General features: G+C 42.6%; 1 protein-coding gene across 1 annotated transcript; it reads right to left on the bottom strand.

Annotated features, from left to right (window-relative positions):
* Window positions 1-11,292: 11,292 nt before the first annotated feature.
* Window positions 11,293-11,947, bottom strand: SLN (sarcolipin). The gene has a single exon (XM_027677289.1). It carries the CDS (start codon window positions 11,841-11,843, stop codon window positions 11,748-11,750), a length of 96 nt encoding a protein of 31 aa, XP_027533090.1. The 5' UTR covers window positions 11,844-11,947; the 3' UTR covers window positions 11,293-11,747.
* Window positions 11,948-16,085: the final 4,138 nt, after the last annotated feature.

Below are 16,085 nucleotides of genomic sequence, written 5' to 3'. Positions count from 1 at the left end.
ATTGCTGCAAGAAACCAGATGTTGGACTCGATGATCCTTATGGGTTCCCTTCAAATTTGAGATATTCTATGATTCTATTTTATCATGTGTTGCCTGAATAGAAATTGGCTGTTGTGAATACCCTCACCTTGGAGAAAGTCTGCCAAGGATCCTGCACTTCAAGGCCTGAGAGATTCCAAAGACATAGCATCAGCCTGTAGGAAATAAAATTGATGTAACATTTGTCTTCCCTGAGGCAAACATTTTCCATGCTGGGAAACACTGCTCTAGGTCACTTAAACACTTTCTAAATTCCGTCAAGGAAAGTGCAGATAGGCCTATTCACATGCTCCTTCTTCATTCCTGTAAGCAAATTACAGCAACTTTCTATTAGCATTTGTCTTCATTGTAAAATGTTCTCCACTGAGCCAGGCTGGGGAGGCTGAGGCCTCTTAAGCACTGAAAGAACCCTATGGTATTTGCTTTCATGGAAACTCCCCAGGAGATAGTATCCCTCTCCAAGGTATAACCTATTGTTGTTATAACCTATTTCTGATGTATTTTTGAAGTCATTCTTAAGAACCACTGACAGCATCTCTTGATATCGGCAGCCCTGCACCTCTCTACAGTGCAGCATAGTAATCAACTACACCATCCATTAGCTAAACTAAGAAAACTGCTCTGAAATCTCCTTTGCTAACATTCAAGTCCATTAGTTGGTGTGCAAGGAAAAGAGTTTATTGCTTTCTTTGCTACTAGGTTGTATATATTTGAAGGCTCTTAACAATCTTCTTTTGTCTTATTCAGCCCATCCCCATTCCCAGTGAGGTGCTTGGTGTGTGCTGCTGGGGCTGCCACTGGTTGCCTCTGGCCTGCCCTGCAGAATGGCTGGGTGGTGGGATGGGTCTGTTCTCCCTTCTCTGGGGAGCCCCAGTCCACTGTGGTGCCCTGACAGTAGGTAAAACAAGGAGCAGTAACTCCAGAATACCTCCTGAGATTTAACAGTTTGTGGGTTAAGCTTCCTATGGAGACAGCAAGTTTATCCTCATGTTTGTAAGGACTCAATGTCTTTTTTTCCTTCTGCAGATTTGTCTAAACATTTTTAAACACATCTGTTCTGTATTCTTTCAGAACATCTTGTACTTTTCAGTTTTACGTTTCAGTTTTGCTCTGTGAAATGCCTTTTTTCATATTATATGTTGCTGGATGGACTGAGAGAGTGTAAATAGCCAGTTCTTGTGCTCTTATTTGTTATTACTCATATCTTTTCTTCAGTTACCTTTTTTCAAGTTAAAGAGATCTAGTCTTGGTTTCTTCTCAAGTTGAAATTGTCACAATGTTGTTAATAATTTTATTGTCCCTCTTTGCAGTTTTTCCAACACTGATTATTATTATTATATTATGCAATTTCACTGTTCACTTCCACTCTCTTTGTCTTTCATGAGTTAAAGGGAGAACTCCTCTTTCTGTCCCATGACACTTTGTGGTTTTTAAAATTTATTGATCAGCTCACTTTTACTGACTTTTTTCAAATTGTAATAGATACCATAAGCAGAATTTCTCTTTGCAGAAGCCTTGCTGATTTTTAACACTTAGAATCATAGATTTGTAGAATTGTTTAGATTAGAAAAGACCTTTAAAATCATCACCTCTAAGCATTAACCCAGCATTGCCAAGTCCACCACTAAACCATGTTGCTGAGTGCCACATCTACACATCTTTTTAAATACCGCCAGGGATGGTGATTCCGCTGCTTCCTTGGGCAGCCTGTTCCAATGCTTGACAACCCAAGGTACTTACTCACCTTTTAATTCCGTCTGCTTCATTTTCTGTGGTTTTTTTTTTCCAAAATGGAAATGGAACCTCCGGTCTGTAACTGCCCGGCTGTCCTCTGCTGTCCTCCTACAAACTGATACTATATCTGCTACCTCCTGTTCCTCTACTACCAGTCTGATGTAAGCAATAAGTTACACTCCACAGTAACTTGGCAGGCAATTTCATATCAGAGCTCCTTTAAAATCACTGGATGAGCATCGTCTGGTCCTGCTGATATATCACTGTTGATGCTATTGGCTTCTGGCCCTTCAGTTGAGACCATTTCTTATCACCTGCAGATAAAAGTTCTAGCCCTTCCACAGTGAGCACTGCTGCAGGTAATTAATATACCTTTCCTATACCAAACTTACATTCTCTGAGCACTCCTGTTCTGTATCTATCATGTGCAGACACTGCAGTTTCCTGACAGGTTGCCTGCTTCTAGTGTGTTTTATTAGTAGTTTTTAATGCATCTGCCCTGGTGTTACTCAACATTTTTTCTTGCCCTCCTTACAACTTTTTATTTAACTTTTCTGAGTGCTTTTCAGTTTTGCCAATATGGATACAGTTTCTGTGTTTTGAACAGTAGTATTTTATTTATAATTACTCCCTGTAATTTTTTCTTTGCTAATTCTTCTTTTAGCCTTCCCATTCCCATAAGGATGTTTTGCTTATGCACATTGTGATTAGTGTCACACCATCATTTTCCAAAGGTAGCATTTGATCCTCATCCTGTGTTCTGCTAATGGCTGCACAGACTCTCCTTCTGTGATGTCTGTCCAGGGAACAGTAATTCAAGTTGTTAAAAAATGCAGCATGAATTAGAACCCAGTATGACATTTTCCCGCTTTGTGGAGGCAGTGTATAGCTGAAGTTTCCTGTGGCCACTGTGCTCTCTGCCTTACAGCCTTGGTGGTGTCCTGTAGCATGTATTATTCTAGTTGACACTTCAGTCCTAATTGCACTGTTCCTATTTTTGAAAAGTCAGGCTAGAGGGGCATTATATTATATTTTGCAACAGTTAGTTTATTTGTCTAGAGCTTTCTTTAATGTATGCTGCACTTTCCTTACTGATACTATCTTCTTTGTCTTTCTGATATTTGCTTTATCACCACATCCTAGAGGTTGTCTCCCACTTCACACCTTTCTCATGGACCAGTCCTGATTAACAACCAGATGTTCCAAGCTACCCAACTTCATTTTGTATAGTAGTATTTCAAAAAGAAAAATAATTTACAATATATTTAACTTTGGTCTTGGTCTGTTTCTGGCTAAATGGGCCTTTATTTGTTGAAACTGCTGTTTGTTCTGTTTCCCATCTGAATTTCATTGATTTCCATCCTGTTCTATATCACAGGATGCAGTATGATATGATTTTACATATAGAAGCTGAGCATTATAGTTTTGGGGACTGGTTGTTTGTGCAGGCAAGCTTTCCCCAAGCCTGAAAGAGAGTTGGGTGTTTTCAGTAATTTCAGTGCTCAGCTGAGTACAGCCTCAGCAGAGAAAAGAGCCAAAACTCACAACCAAGACTGGAAAGGGAGTGTGACTCTGGTGCAACAGGTATAAATTCCCACTTATTAATCTCACAAGAGACTTTATTTAGTCTCATTATGAATGGAATTGATTGTGTCTCATGCAATAGTTTCAGTTTAACTGTTTTCTTGATAAACAAGTGAAAATGCAGAGGTATTGTTGAGTAGGTGTGGTGGTTTGCAAAACCTTTTCTCTGGGGCAGTAATGGTTTGCCCCACTGATAATACTAGACCAATCAAAGGTTCATATGCGCCCTGCGGAAATTACATACCCGCAGCAACGGAAGAGAAGGTGGTGAGGTAGTTTTTTTTAGTAGGGTGGTAGCCATGATTTGAATCATGAGGAAGCAGGGGGCCAGTGAGCCCCCTCTGGGGGCCAAGAGCCCCCAGCCCCAGCTGAGGCTACGAGAGACCCGGTGTAGTGTCAAAGCTGGACCAGGTCCCGTAATCAAGAGGTGGGAGAGTTTCCTTATGGTCAGCAGCAGCAGAAAACATTGAAAGCGGCAGCGGAGCAGTCCTGAACAGAAACAGCGATGGCTGAAAGCCAAAAAGATAGCCAGTAGCAACAAGATAACATGAAACCGGCTGAAAGACGCAGAGATGTTCCTGCAGGAGGGAGATCTGGCAACGAAACAGAGGAAAACTCAACAGAGCTGGTTTGGGGTAAGACTGTATTACTTTCCCAAAACCCGGACACCTGCTGAAGAGCAGGGGTGGACTTCCAAACTTTTAGGGAGTCCCAAAATGCAGCAGCAGCTAGAGAGAGAGAGAAAGGAGCCGAGAAACCCGGAGTCGTTCCTGAGAGCTGAGCCAGGATGGAACACGGGGGAGGTGGCCGTGCCCTCTGCTGCTGCTGCAGCTGTTGCTTCTATCATGCTGGCGAGCTGAGACAGAGCAAAAGAGCTTTGGTAAGACTGAACTGAAAGCTGCCTTCAATGTTCTAACCCAAGAGGAGTGGAGATCCATAGGGAGATCCCCCGAAGGCTCGGGCTCGGGGTTGGAATTTCCACAAAGTAAGAACCAAAATCCTGACTGCCATACTTACATCTGCTGCCTTAGGAAAATGAAGGACACTAACCAGTGCCACAAAAAGTGAAACGAAGGAACTGTGGCCTGTGCAGTGACAGAAAGACTTTTCTCTTTCCTTCTTGGACTTTTATTGAAGGAAAGGAGGAATTTAATTCAATGTAGATATATATATATATATATATATATATATAGGTGTAAGTAAAATAAACCTTTGTAAATATTTTTCCCTTCCCCCAATAACGAATGGTTGTGTTTTGTCTGAAAACTCTCCACATGAAGTGAAAAAGATATCAAGTCCATACCATCACTAAACCCTCTCACAGGGGCAGACTGTGGGAGGGGGGCTTGAACTTAAAAATTGGATCCTTGGGAGTTTCAAACCACCACAGTAGGGAAATATCCTAGGCTGAAGAAAAAACCCAAAACAATCAAGGCTTAGTGTTTTCAATGCTTATTAGCTTCTGACTTCACTTAGATTTAAACAATTTAAAAAAACCAAACTAGATTTAAAATTCTACTGGGGTTGTAAAAATAAATTTGTTGCAAAAGAAGTATATTAAATTCAGTGAATTGTTATTACTTATTTTGTTCCAAGCTCAGCAATTCTTAGAACTTAGCAATTCAAAAGTATAGTTTCAAATACAGGCATAGATTTAAAGTGTGAGGCTCAATGTTTTCAAATCTTAGGTTTATTAAAGTGTTAGTTAATATGGCTTAATACATATAAGATGTAAGATTGCTTATAGTGAAATTCTTCTGTTCAAAACTGGGTTTAAGTGAAAAATCTAAAGCTACTTCTGGCATATCCTCTTCCAGGTGATGCTGAAAGAGACCTTTGTGGAGGGAAGATCAGAACTGGAAAAACACAAAGGGGCAGATTCTTGTCTGATGTAACCAGGTCCAGCTCCACTGAAGTCCATTGGGGAAAAGACTTGCAGCATTCAGAAGCAGGTCCTTCCTAACATGGTAGCAAGGTTCAGGTTAATCCTACTGAAACTGGCAGTCACCAGTGAAACTGTGATGCAGGTATTAAAAAATTATGTCCCTGCTTTCAGCTATGCCAACAGATGTCTGTGGACAAGAAGCTGAACAGCAAAAGGGTTGAATACTGCAGGGAAAAGAGGTACATGCAAAATCCATTTTGGATTATTTATTGCTCAGCGTGTCCCATAGTTTTGATTAAGGAATTGGGTCACTCCCACTAGATGTTTTGGAGGATTCATCTAGGCCAGGCTGTCACAGTAATGTGCAAGCCCAAAGATATGCCAAGTGCATGCAGAAAGATTTCTATGAGCACAAGGTAGGATCTTCCCCAGGAGCCCTTCTCCCAAGGCACATCTCCACAAGGGATTAAGTCCCTCTAAGAGTCACTGTGAATATCCTGGCCCCATCAATTTGATCTTCAAGTCACCTGAGCCACATTCATTTCAGGCCTTCATGCACGCAGCAGGGATGACAGTGCAGAGCAGATATGAACAGGGCATGACATTATGGTCGTAGACTGTGCACATCTCTGGCCATGAGGCTGAGAGATAAAAGCCGCTGCCTGCTTCCAAAGAGGAGAGAGGTGAAACACAAGGAAAACAGTCATTTGGAAAAGAGACAGCTCTGGCTGTTCTTCTGGGTACACCAAGAGGCATATATGCAAAGCCAAAAGATTAAGGCACATCCAGGCACACCTTTCTGGACCCTGCCATACGAGCTGTAGTATAAGGAACCATGGGTCCACATTTATCTGACAACTGCTGCCAAAATCAAATTATTACTCATTTCCCTCATCCACCCACTACAGAGAAGAACTGGCAAGCACAAGTGCAATACAACACACAATCAGCACAAGCTGACCATCTCCATTCATTCTGTATATGAATTTATGCTTTTTTACAGTTCCTCACAGATCAGCCCAGTGTGAGTAGAGATTAGCATTGACTGATACGCATAATGGAGCCTGCTTGAAAATGCTGTCATCTCTCTTCAGAAGCTGACAGCTGAACTGTTAAGCTAAGAGGTCAGAGTTGATTGGCTTGTGCACCAGCTGTATTCGACACTGGGAAATGTGCCAAAGGCTTCTCCAGCTCAGACCTGTGAAATGCTAATCTGTGAGTAAGACATCCGCACAAGGGGCAAAGCAGCTCAGCTGTGTAGGTGAAGAGTGATTTAGGAGCCCCAGCAATGGCAACTCAGGGTGTCAGCACCTGTCAGTCTTCTTGATCCCTTCTAGCTCACTGCACCAGCAAAATATAGATAATGATTGTACCAAGTTCTTCTTAAATTGCAAGGGCATCTATCGCCTCTGGCACACTTCCAAATGCAGTTGTATAAATAGAACTGTGCTGGACTTGCTACGTAGTAAGGAAGTTATTTATGCTTCACTTTTTTTTTTTGGAATCCAGAGAAATATTCTATGCATACACAGAAATGCTGCTTTCATAAGACTGAGAACCTTGGTTTTTGTCTTTCCTCCTTCTTTTTGTATGTCATCTGCTGAACACATACACAAAGTTTATACATTTCACATTACATGTTCACATCTGCTGAACACAGAGCTTACACAGTGTGCGATTTTTTCCCACAGAAAACTGAGTTTTGAGTGAATCTTTGCAGACTAAAAAATGTCAGCAAGAAAATGTTTGTAATCAATCCATTTAGAAATGTAGCACATGCAGTTCTTTGACATCAATCACTTTTTTCTCCATACTTACCTCTCTCTCATTGCATGACAGTTTCCTACCTTGTGACTTGGAGGTAACACATCATGAGAGTGGTTGGTTAGGTCACATGGGATAGAGAGCCTGCCTGGCCTGGAGCCTGGACTATAAAGGAGAAAGAGGGCACAAATCACACAGCCTACAGCAGCCATGACACATCATTCAAAAGCAAACCGGACACAGTTGACTTTCAGGCATGACATTTGCCTTTGACAAATTTCAGTTTTCATTGATAAAAACACTTTTCTTGGAAAAAAAATACAGAAACTGGTTTCAACTGAAAACACACTTGATGGATAAAAACATTTTCTTAAACCCCAGAAAATAACTTTCTAATGGTTAACCAAAGTTTCAAATCTTGGTGCCTAAAATTTTTTAGGTTGGTACCCAGGTACATAAACTAGTGTTCTGATTTTTCGCAAAAGCACATTGAACAACCTATGTGTCTAATTTCTGTGGAGTGAGGTGCTAAGGGCATAGCAATTCAAAATCACCAGGCCTAGAGCCAAACTTCTGAAATCTGAACATCTAAAATTAGGTAGCTGCAGTCTGATCTAAAGCCCAGTAAAACGCATGGAAAGACCCCTGATGGACTTCTATTTCTAGGTGGGGCTAATTCATCTACACTTACATGTCAGAATGAAAATTAACTTGTTCAGGTCAGGTCAAAGTCATGAGCAACCACTCTTTTGCTCGTTGTGGGTAGTTCCTGCTACACAGAGTGCCTTCAACAAAGTAGGTGGGATGGCAGAGGAAATGGAGTTAGTACACTGTCACCTTGGCAATCCTCTCCATGAGCAGGTACTGTGCTGCATTCATGCCCTGTGCACACTATGTGCAAAACTTCCAGCAGGTCAAATATTGATAAACACACATGTATGTGAGGCCAAACAGCTGGAAAGCAGCTCTGCAGGGGACATGAGGTTCATCATGGACACCAAGCTGACCATGAGCCAAAAATAGGCCCCTGTGGTAGAAGCCAAACAGCCCCCCTGGCTGCATCAGGCAGAGTACTGCCAGCAGACCGAGAGAGGTGATCCTTTCTCTGCTTAGCACCGGTGAAACACATCTGGAATGCTGGGTCCAGTGTTGGACTTTGCAGTACAAGAGAGACACAGAGAGACTCCAGCAAAGGGCCATGAAGATGATGAAGCACCTGACATACAAGAAAAGGTTGAGGGAGCTTGGACTCTTCTGCCTGAAGAAGAGAAGGTTCAGAGAGATCTTATCAGCGTATGTAAATATCTGATGGGAGAGAATGAAGAAGACAGAGTCAGAATCTTCTCAGTGGTGCCCACTCACAAGACAAAAGGAAATGGGCACAAACTGAAATGCAGGAAACACATTTAAGCATAAGAAAAACCCTTTTTTACTGTGAGGGTGGTCAAACACTGGAACACTTTGCCCAGGGAGGCTGGAGGAGTTAGAGAAACTGTTTACACAGAAGTGTTGTTTTAATAAAAATTTTTCAAAAAATAATTTGACAGACAAACTGAAGATAAATCACTGATAGCGCAGAAGTTCTTTGGGGTTCTCAATCTCCCTTATGCTGCAAAGGGCTGTAAAATGCTGATGACATACATCACCAGAGAGCCACCTCTCCTCCAGGGATTCTTTGGTGAGCAGGAAGATAATGGAGAGAGTCTGAGACTTAAGGGTCACACCAAACATCTGCATTAAGGTCCCTCAAGCTGGAAAATATTGTATTTATATGTCTGTATTTGACTGAAGTTCTTTGGCATTAATATGTCTGTGCACCTACATGATGCTGACTCTTCATGGCATCTGGCACTAAAAGTTGAATTGCCTTTTTCCTCAGTTTTAGGTAAATGACTTAGGCAATTAATTTATCTCATTCAAAGTCTCCTTAAAAACTAGAAATGCCTGAAAAGAGAACCACTTAGATTTGTATTCAAGAACTTGCTTGGGAGTGATTTATCTTAGTCATATTGTCAAAGTTAGATGTACGTCTACTCTCAAAAGGACTGGTGGCTAAAAGCTGTGAATGACACAAACTCTCCAGAACATTTTCTCAGCACCTCTCTCAAGCACAAACACAGGCTATGTGGAGAATGGATTTACAGCAGCCCTGAGGAGAAGGACTTGGGGCATTGAGCACTCAATATAACCCAGCAGTGTGCACTTGCAGCCCAGAAAGCCAGCTGTATCCTGGGTTACATCAAAAGCAGCATGGTCAGGAGGTCAAGGGGGGGGATTCTGCCCCTCTACTCCGCTCTGGTGAGACCTCACCTGGAGTGCTGTATCCAGCTCTGGGGCCATCAACATAAGAAGGACACAGACCTATTGGAGTGAGTCCAGAGGAGGCTACAAAGATGATCAGAGGGCTGAAGCACCTCTCCTGTGAAGTCAGGCTGAGACAGTTGTGACTCTTCAGCCTGGAGAAGGGAAGGCTCTAGGAACACCTTCTAGAAGCCTTCCAGAACCTAAAGGGCTCTGCAAGTGAGGTGGAGAAGAACTTTTTACAAGGGCATGTAGTGATAGAACAAGGGCCAATGGCTTCCAACTGAAAGAGCGTAGGTTTGGATTACATGTTAGGAAGAAATTCTTTATTGTGAGGATGGTGAGGCACTGGAACAAGTTTCCCAGAGAAATTGTTGCCCCATCCCTGGAAGCATTTAAGGCCAGGTTGGGTGGGGCTCTGAGCAACCTGGTCTAGTGGAAGGTATCCCTACCCACAGCAGGGGGGTTGGAACTAAATGATCTTGAAGGCCCCTTCCAACCCAAACCATTCTATGGTTCTTCCTCTCTGAAAGTTGCTATGATCACCCTGAACTGTTGCTGAACCACTTCTGCTTCAGGCAGTGAAGCCCACACCTCTAGTTTTTCCATTGCTAGCCTGACATGAGCCCAAACGTCAATTTACTCATGATATTGCTCTCTTCTGAGGGTTGTAGTGTGAAAGATGAGAACCTTTCATACTGAATTATCAAGTATTCACAGTATTTAAAAATAGATTTTCCATGTCCTTCTCCAGCCATTGCTTGCATGTCTCAGTCAAGCTTATGAACACAAACTAACCATGTGAAATAGTGATAATATAGCAGCATCTGGGCTGCAGAGAAAGGCTGCATCCATTGATGGCAAAAGTTCATTTCAATGTCTTGGCTTTCTTTTTTTTTTTTTCTGAAAATTTGCCATTCCTAGGAATGCTGGAGGCAAGTTTGCTCATTTGCAGCCAAGAGTAAAAAGGAGGTAATTTTTTATCATTGCACTGGAATGGGGATTTCTTGACTGGGAAGATAAGTAGCACAAGCTGCAGTGGGGTGACTGCAAACCCGGATGGACAGTACAAACGGCACAGGGCAAGGGGACATTTATTAGCAACCTTTAAGCAGCACACACCCTTAATAAGTGGTGCTACAACAATATTTTTGGTCTTTCCTTAAAGCCTGGCCTGCGTCTCCACTGTCAGTGCCTAACCATCCCACAGACCAGCCCTGAGTAACTCAGCACAGTCCTGCAATGTTGCCTGCTCCTTGCAGGCTCTCAGAGGACAAGGAGAGCTGTATCAGCAACATGGCACACATCTAACTGCCCTCCTACAGGAAGCTATATTTTGTAGAGGATACTGGTTCTCTGAAGCCATTAAAATAGCAGGTGGGCAATGCCTAGGAGGAGTTTGACTACTGATTTCATATCCCAGGGTTTGTGGGCCCTTCAAGCTGGCTCAAGATTTTTTTAGCGGGCGACGACACTATCGCAGCAACCCAGAGACAGTCACACCTCAGCCGGCTGGGGCTGGGCGTGGCTGTGCCATGGCACCTGCTGTGCCGCACTGGACCCGAGGGAATGCTGCCCAGGGCAAGGCTCCTGCAGGACTTGGGTGCCAGAGGACATCTATGCCTGCAGCTGGCCCAGGCTCATCCCTCCAGGCACTGCTCCAAGTATAACTTGGCCAAAAACAGGACTGTGGGAATCCTCGTCCGAAATCCAACATCAGAAAACGCAATTATTGACAATGCCCCAGTGGGACAGAGGTTCTCTCTGAAGTCTGTGACCACAGGCACCAACTGTGTAGGTCACTCTGGACAGAAAAGTGTCCCAAACAGGTCCATTCTACTGGATTTTTTAAAAAATACGAATTAAAATGCAAGTGGGAGGAACAAGAAAACCACCACACTTGCATATCACACTGTACCACAGTTATCAGTTCTCTCAGTGAACAGCAGTCAGGTTGGGAGAGGGAAAAGGAATGCTCCAAAGAATGGGTTTACATGGACTTTATTTAAACAAAATGTGCAACTGAAAGCAGAGGTTTCATATTCCTTTCTGCTAAGCGAGTTTATGCCTCTTACACTGGTAAATACAGGCGCTTTCACTACATACTGCAGTTTTACACCCTCAACAACCTGACACTGGTGTCAAACAAGCCTGCATGGTGGGCAGGGGGATACAGCACTCACAATAACTACTGGAGGAGAGAGACATGTCGAACAGTGCCTAAGCATCTTACATTTTACAGCTGGATCACTACATAATAAAATGACTACACAATCACAGACCCATTACAAACATTAACACAGGCAACAGATAGGAAAGAGTAAAAAAAGGTTCACGGCATCCTCAATTGGCTGAAAGCTAATCACCGCAGCATGCTGTGGCTGTTACTTTTCTCTGGAGACACACACTTAAATCATCTCCCAAAGTTTCTGATTGTCTTTCAATCCTGGTAAGACTTCACAAGGAGCCACATGAGGATTACAGTAATCAGGACAATCATGAAGTTGAGGCAAATTTCTCGTGTGGATCGCTCCATTTTTAGGGAGTAATGAGGAGAGAGCAGAGGTCAGCAGGCAGAGCAAAGGAAAAACTTCAGCGACTTGCCTGGGTGTGTCCTTGAGCTCAACCTTCAGGGCATGGGCTCTTTTAAGAAAAGAGAAAAATATATGAAGAACAGATGCATGAAGGTGGCAGGTTCAGCAGAGCTATTTATGTTGGTCTAAATAAATGTTGTTTCAGTGGCCAGGATGCCAGGATGCCAGTAAGTACCGGGGTGCTAAGAAGTAAAAGCCATCTTTGGCAGCTTATCACCTTCTTTGATTTACAGCACTTGACAAGAAGCATTCCAAGTGTCACCCCAAACTACAGTGCTACTATGGAAATTAGTGCTACTTTGTGCAAGCATTTACAAATAAATAATGTCCAAGCCCCATTTAATACTTTCAACAGATATACATTGTAAATATACTACTATTAAGAGTTTTAAAATTCCTATATTCGTCTGCAGATTTTCTTTTTTTTTTTTTAAAGAAACTGGGTGCGAACTATTCTTTTATAGAGAAGGACTAATAAATCTTTATTATTTATGTTAACACTAAAAGTACGAGGAGAACCTAAGGTTAGACATTTTCATTTCTGAAGGACTTCATATATTTTGTGACTTAATCCTACAGATGAAATAGTATTTTCTCAGGAACCTTCTGCCTTTCCTGCAATTTCAGGATGCTAAAAATGTCATACTTCAAAAATCCCATTCATGTTGTACTGAAAAACTTTTCTGTTGGTTATTGCTTTTATTTACTTTATGACAGTAATTTTTGAATTTCATATGTTTTTGGAGTTCATGCAGAGAAATGAGAATACTTTATCATGAATATCATGCACTAATCCCATCAGTATGCCATGTAAATAAAATAAAAACCTTTAAACAAATGAGGCATAAACTCTCGACAAAGAATTTCAGCTGCAAAACCAGATTAGGCTGTAACATCTATGGTGCAAATGAGAAGCCCTGGGACCATCCCAGCATGAAGACAGAGAGTTTAAATTGAAACTGCTTTAGTTTGTAGATTAAATATTAAAAACCCAGTGCATGCAGTTAACAAATTCCTACATTTTCAAGTTGTTTTATCAGCCTCCTATGTCCTTGCATAAGAGAAAATCTGACCTAATAAGTAAGCCACTTCTTTTACCTTAGTAGGTAAATGCAGCCCAGTGTTTCTGCCTCTGGACTTTGGGTCAGTGCAGATATTATTTCCCTCCAAGCTTCTGCCTATCTTCCCTTCGGTCTGGATGCTCTGTTCTTGTGTGGGAGCTAAAGTAGGCTGAGGGTGGAGACCAACAAGTGTGTTGGCAGCCCAGGTGCTGACATCACCTCCCCCCCCCCCAAATATTTTTAAAGGACTATGTTGGGCTGCAAATTTGGTCAAGGTTGTTTATGCAGTGGGCTCTGTGGACTGATTTGCTCCTTTTTGTTCCTCTGTTGTGGTGCTGTGCTAAGAGCAAGGCTGTGTGCAGCCCTTGGGAGTTAATTGGATTTGACAGAGAATTTTATACAATCATAGAGTGGTTTGTGTTGGAAGGGACCTTAAAAATCATCTAGTTCCAACACCCCTGCCATGGACAGGGACACCTTCCACAAGACCAGGTTGCTCAGGGCCCCATCCAGCTTGGCCTTGAACACTTCCAGGGGTCACCCACAACTTCTCTGGGAAACTTGCTCCAGTGCCTCACTACCCTCACAGTAAAGAATTTCTTCCTAACTCTAAACCATCTTTCTTCAATTGGAAGCCTTTGCCCCTTGTTCTGTCACTACATGCATTCCTTTGGCCTGTTGATGTCTTCCCCAGTGTGGGTAAAAGGAAAGAAAGAGCCACTTGAAGAGTTCTGTGTGCAGAATTCTTAAGATATTTCCCAGATATGGAGACCTGTCTACATATTTACCTTCTTAAGTATAGTACAGCTGTTGCTGTTCCATATGCCTATAGCTTAAATAGTTTCTAAAGTTTATATGCATTTAAAAGAAAGTGAATGGGAGCAAAATATTCTTTGCATTTGAATACAAATTACTGAAATCCAGGATCATTTGCTACATAGAAAGTTTGGGACTGGGAGGTCTAAAAAGCACAAACCATTGCTTTAAAAAGCTGCTGACTTCTTGCATGCTCTTCCCTCATCGATTTTCAGTGCTGGTATGAATGCTCCACCTGCTTGAGCATACAGACAAGTATTTTTGCCACCCTGCACCATTTCACCCCGGAAAGCACACTGCTCTCTGGCCTGGAGAGTTGTAACTGCCACATCCCCTTATCTTTGCTCAAGGCACTGCTAGGACTTGCTATAAACACGAACAAAAAGAAATGGCTAATTCCTTCCTTTAAGTCGATACAGCTGAATCAGAGTCTCAGCAGAGCGAGCTGTACTGAAGTGGAAGCATGCTCTGCCAGCCCTGCACTGCCATGGGTTTCCTCCTACTTGGAAAATACAGGTATTTCCACTGAAGTCAGAGGGGTCACTTCTGCAACACAGTGCTGCCAGATAAGTGTGAAGATCCTGATCAGGTTCAAGTGTGTAAGACTATCCACAATGGTGGCCTTATTCTCACTGCCAAGCACCGTGTGATATATAGCATGCAGATTATTTATTGATTCTGATGCCTTTTGTATATTTATATTCAGGCATGCTGGGACATACTGTAGCTCGGAGTATCCAAGACTGTTTCACAGTCCCCCTCCATCAGCTCCCAGGTTTCTCCCTTTGCACTGCTGCTGGCACTCACATCACGGTGAGATGCCTCGGTGAGGGAGGCCAGCTGGTTGGAAACCTATCCAATGGAAAACACAACAAAACAAATAGCTGTGGGTAACCAGGGGGGTGGAGGGGAGTGTTGCTTGGGTTTTGCTGGATGATCTCCATAAATAGTCTTCCCACACAATCAGTGGAGGTAGGAAAGGGCCAGAACAGTAGAACCCTTCCCTTCCATTGGTTTGACTGCCTTGCCCCTGCCCTCCTGGTTGTGTACAACCAGGCAGCACGTTCAAAAAAGCCAGCGTGCTGCGTGGGAGTCCTGTGCTAAAATAAACAGCAAAGGCTTAACCCATGCCTCATTCAGGAGTTATACGCCTAAGTAGGTTTGCAGGGCCCTATCACAATGCGTGCTCTGCTGGGCCATCCCCTCAAGGAAAATTTGGGCAATTACCTCCCACACTTATAGGAGATTTGGGAAATCCAGATTCAAAATGCTCCCTGTCAGCCAGAGAGAAGCAAGATGTATGACTGCCATGAACCTGCCCTAGTCTATTTCCTCCCCTGACATGTTCTGAAGCAGAACTCTCTGGATTTCTGATGCAATGGCTAATCTACTTCACCTTAAATCACATAAATATCCACCAGGAAAAGGATAAAGCATTTGAATGCCATTGACCCTAATTATTAAATGTTGCACATCAGTGCCCAAATATTCCCCTTGGGCTATGGAAACCTTGGGGTTAGTTTTACTCTCTGGCAACAGAAAACTCAAAAAATTTATGTTCTTACCTAGAACCCCTCAGCTCTGGTCCCCATGCCTGTATTTGCATTACCATACTGACAGGGAGCCCTTTCCTGCTCCATCCTAGCTCATCTCCTTCTTTTTGAACATCCTTCATGACAGCTAGAAAACTTTCCTTTTCAAAGCAGGGAAACAGCGCTATGAATATCATTAATCAGCACACACAACAAATGCCCTAACTTGTCTCTATAGGCACAGATGTTTCTCTCAATTTTTGTGTTGTGGATCCTACAGGAGACCATGGATGAGCATACAGGATCGCAGGAATTCATTGGTGAACCAGAACAAAGGTTCATCTAACCCAACATGCAGACTGGTATATGGGGGGAAATTTGGGGAAAGCATATAGAAACACAGCAAATGTAACATAATCTTTGCATATATATCCCCAAATGTCTGGCATTCAGTCTATGGGAATGCTAGATTGGGACTACAAACTGGGTTGGGTTTATGGCTCCCTCTTGCTCATACTGTCAAGGTGCCCACTCAACATAAGGATCTGTTCCTGCAGCTGTGGTGGCTCATTCCATGAATAATACTAGATCAGGCAACTTGTTCATAGTTGAGTTCTCTGAACAACATCCTACATACTTTCAACACTACAAAAATGATATTGCAAATTAAAATATTCTGTAAAGCAGAGAAAGTAACTTTCCTCAACCAATCAGCAATTTGAAAGCAGCTCATTTGTTAGAACTGAAAGCATCTAGCTAAGAAACACTCTTTGAT

The sequence above is a fragment of the Neopelma chrysocephalum genome, unplaced genomic scaffold (assembly GCF_003984885.1).
Source record: "Neopelma chrysocephalum unplaced genomic scaffold, ASM398488v2 Primary Assembly neopelma1_43, whole genome shotgun sequence".
Taxonomy (NCBI): Eukaryota; Metazoa; Chordata; class Aves; order Passeriformes; family Pipridae; genus Neopelma; species Neopelma chrysocephalum.
The sequence above is the reverse complement of the archived record's forward strand: the minus strand, read 5'-3'. Positions and strand labels throughout refer to the sequence as shown.

Coding starts and splice junctions, on each gene's coding strand:
- SLN (XM_027677289.1), bottom strand. CDS start 11,843: ATGGAGCGATCCACACGAGAAATTTGCCTCAACTTCATGATTGTCCTG.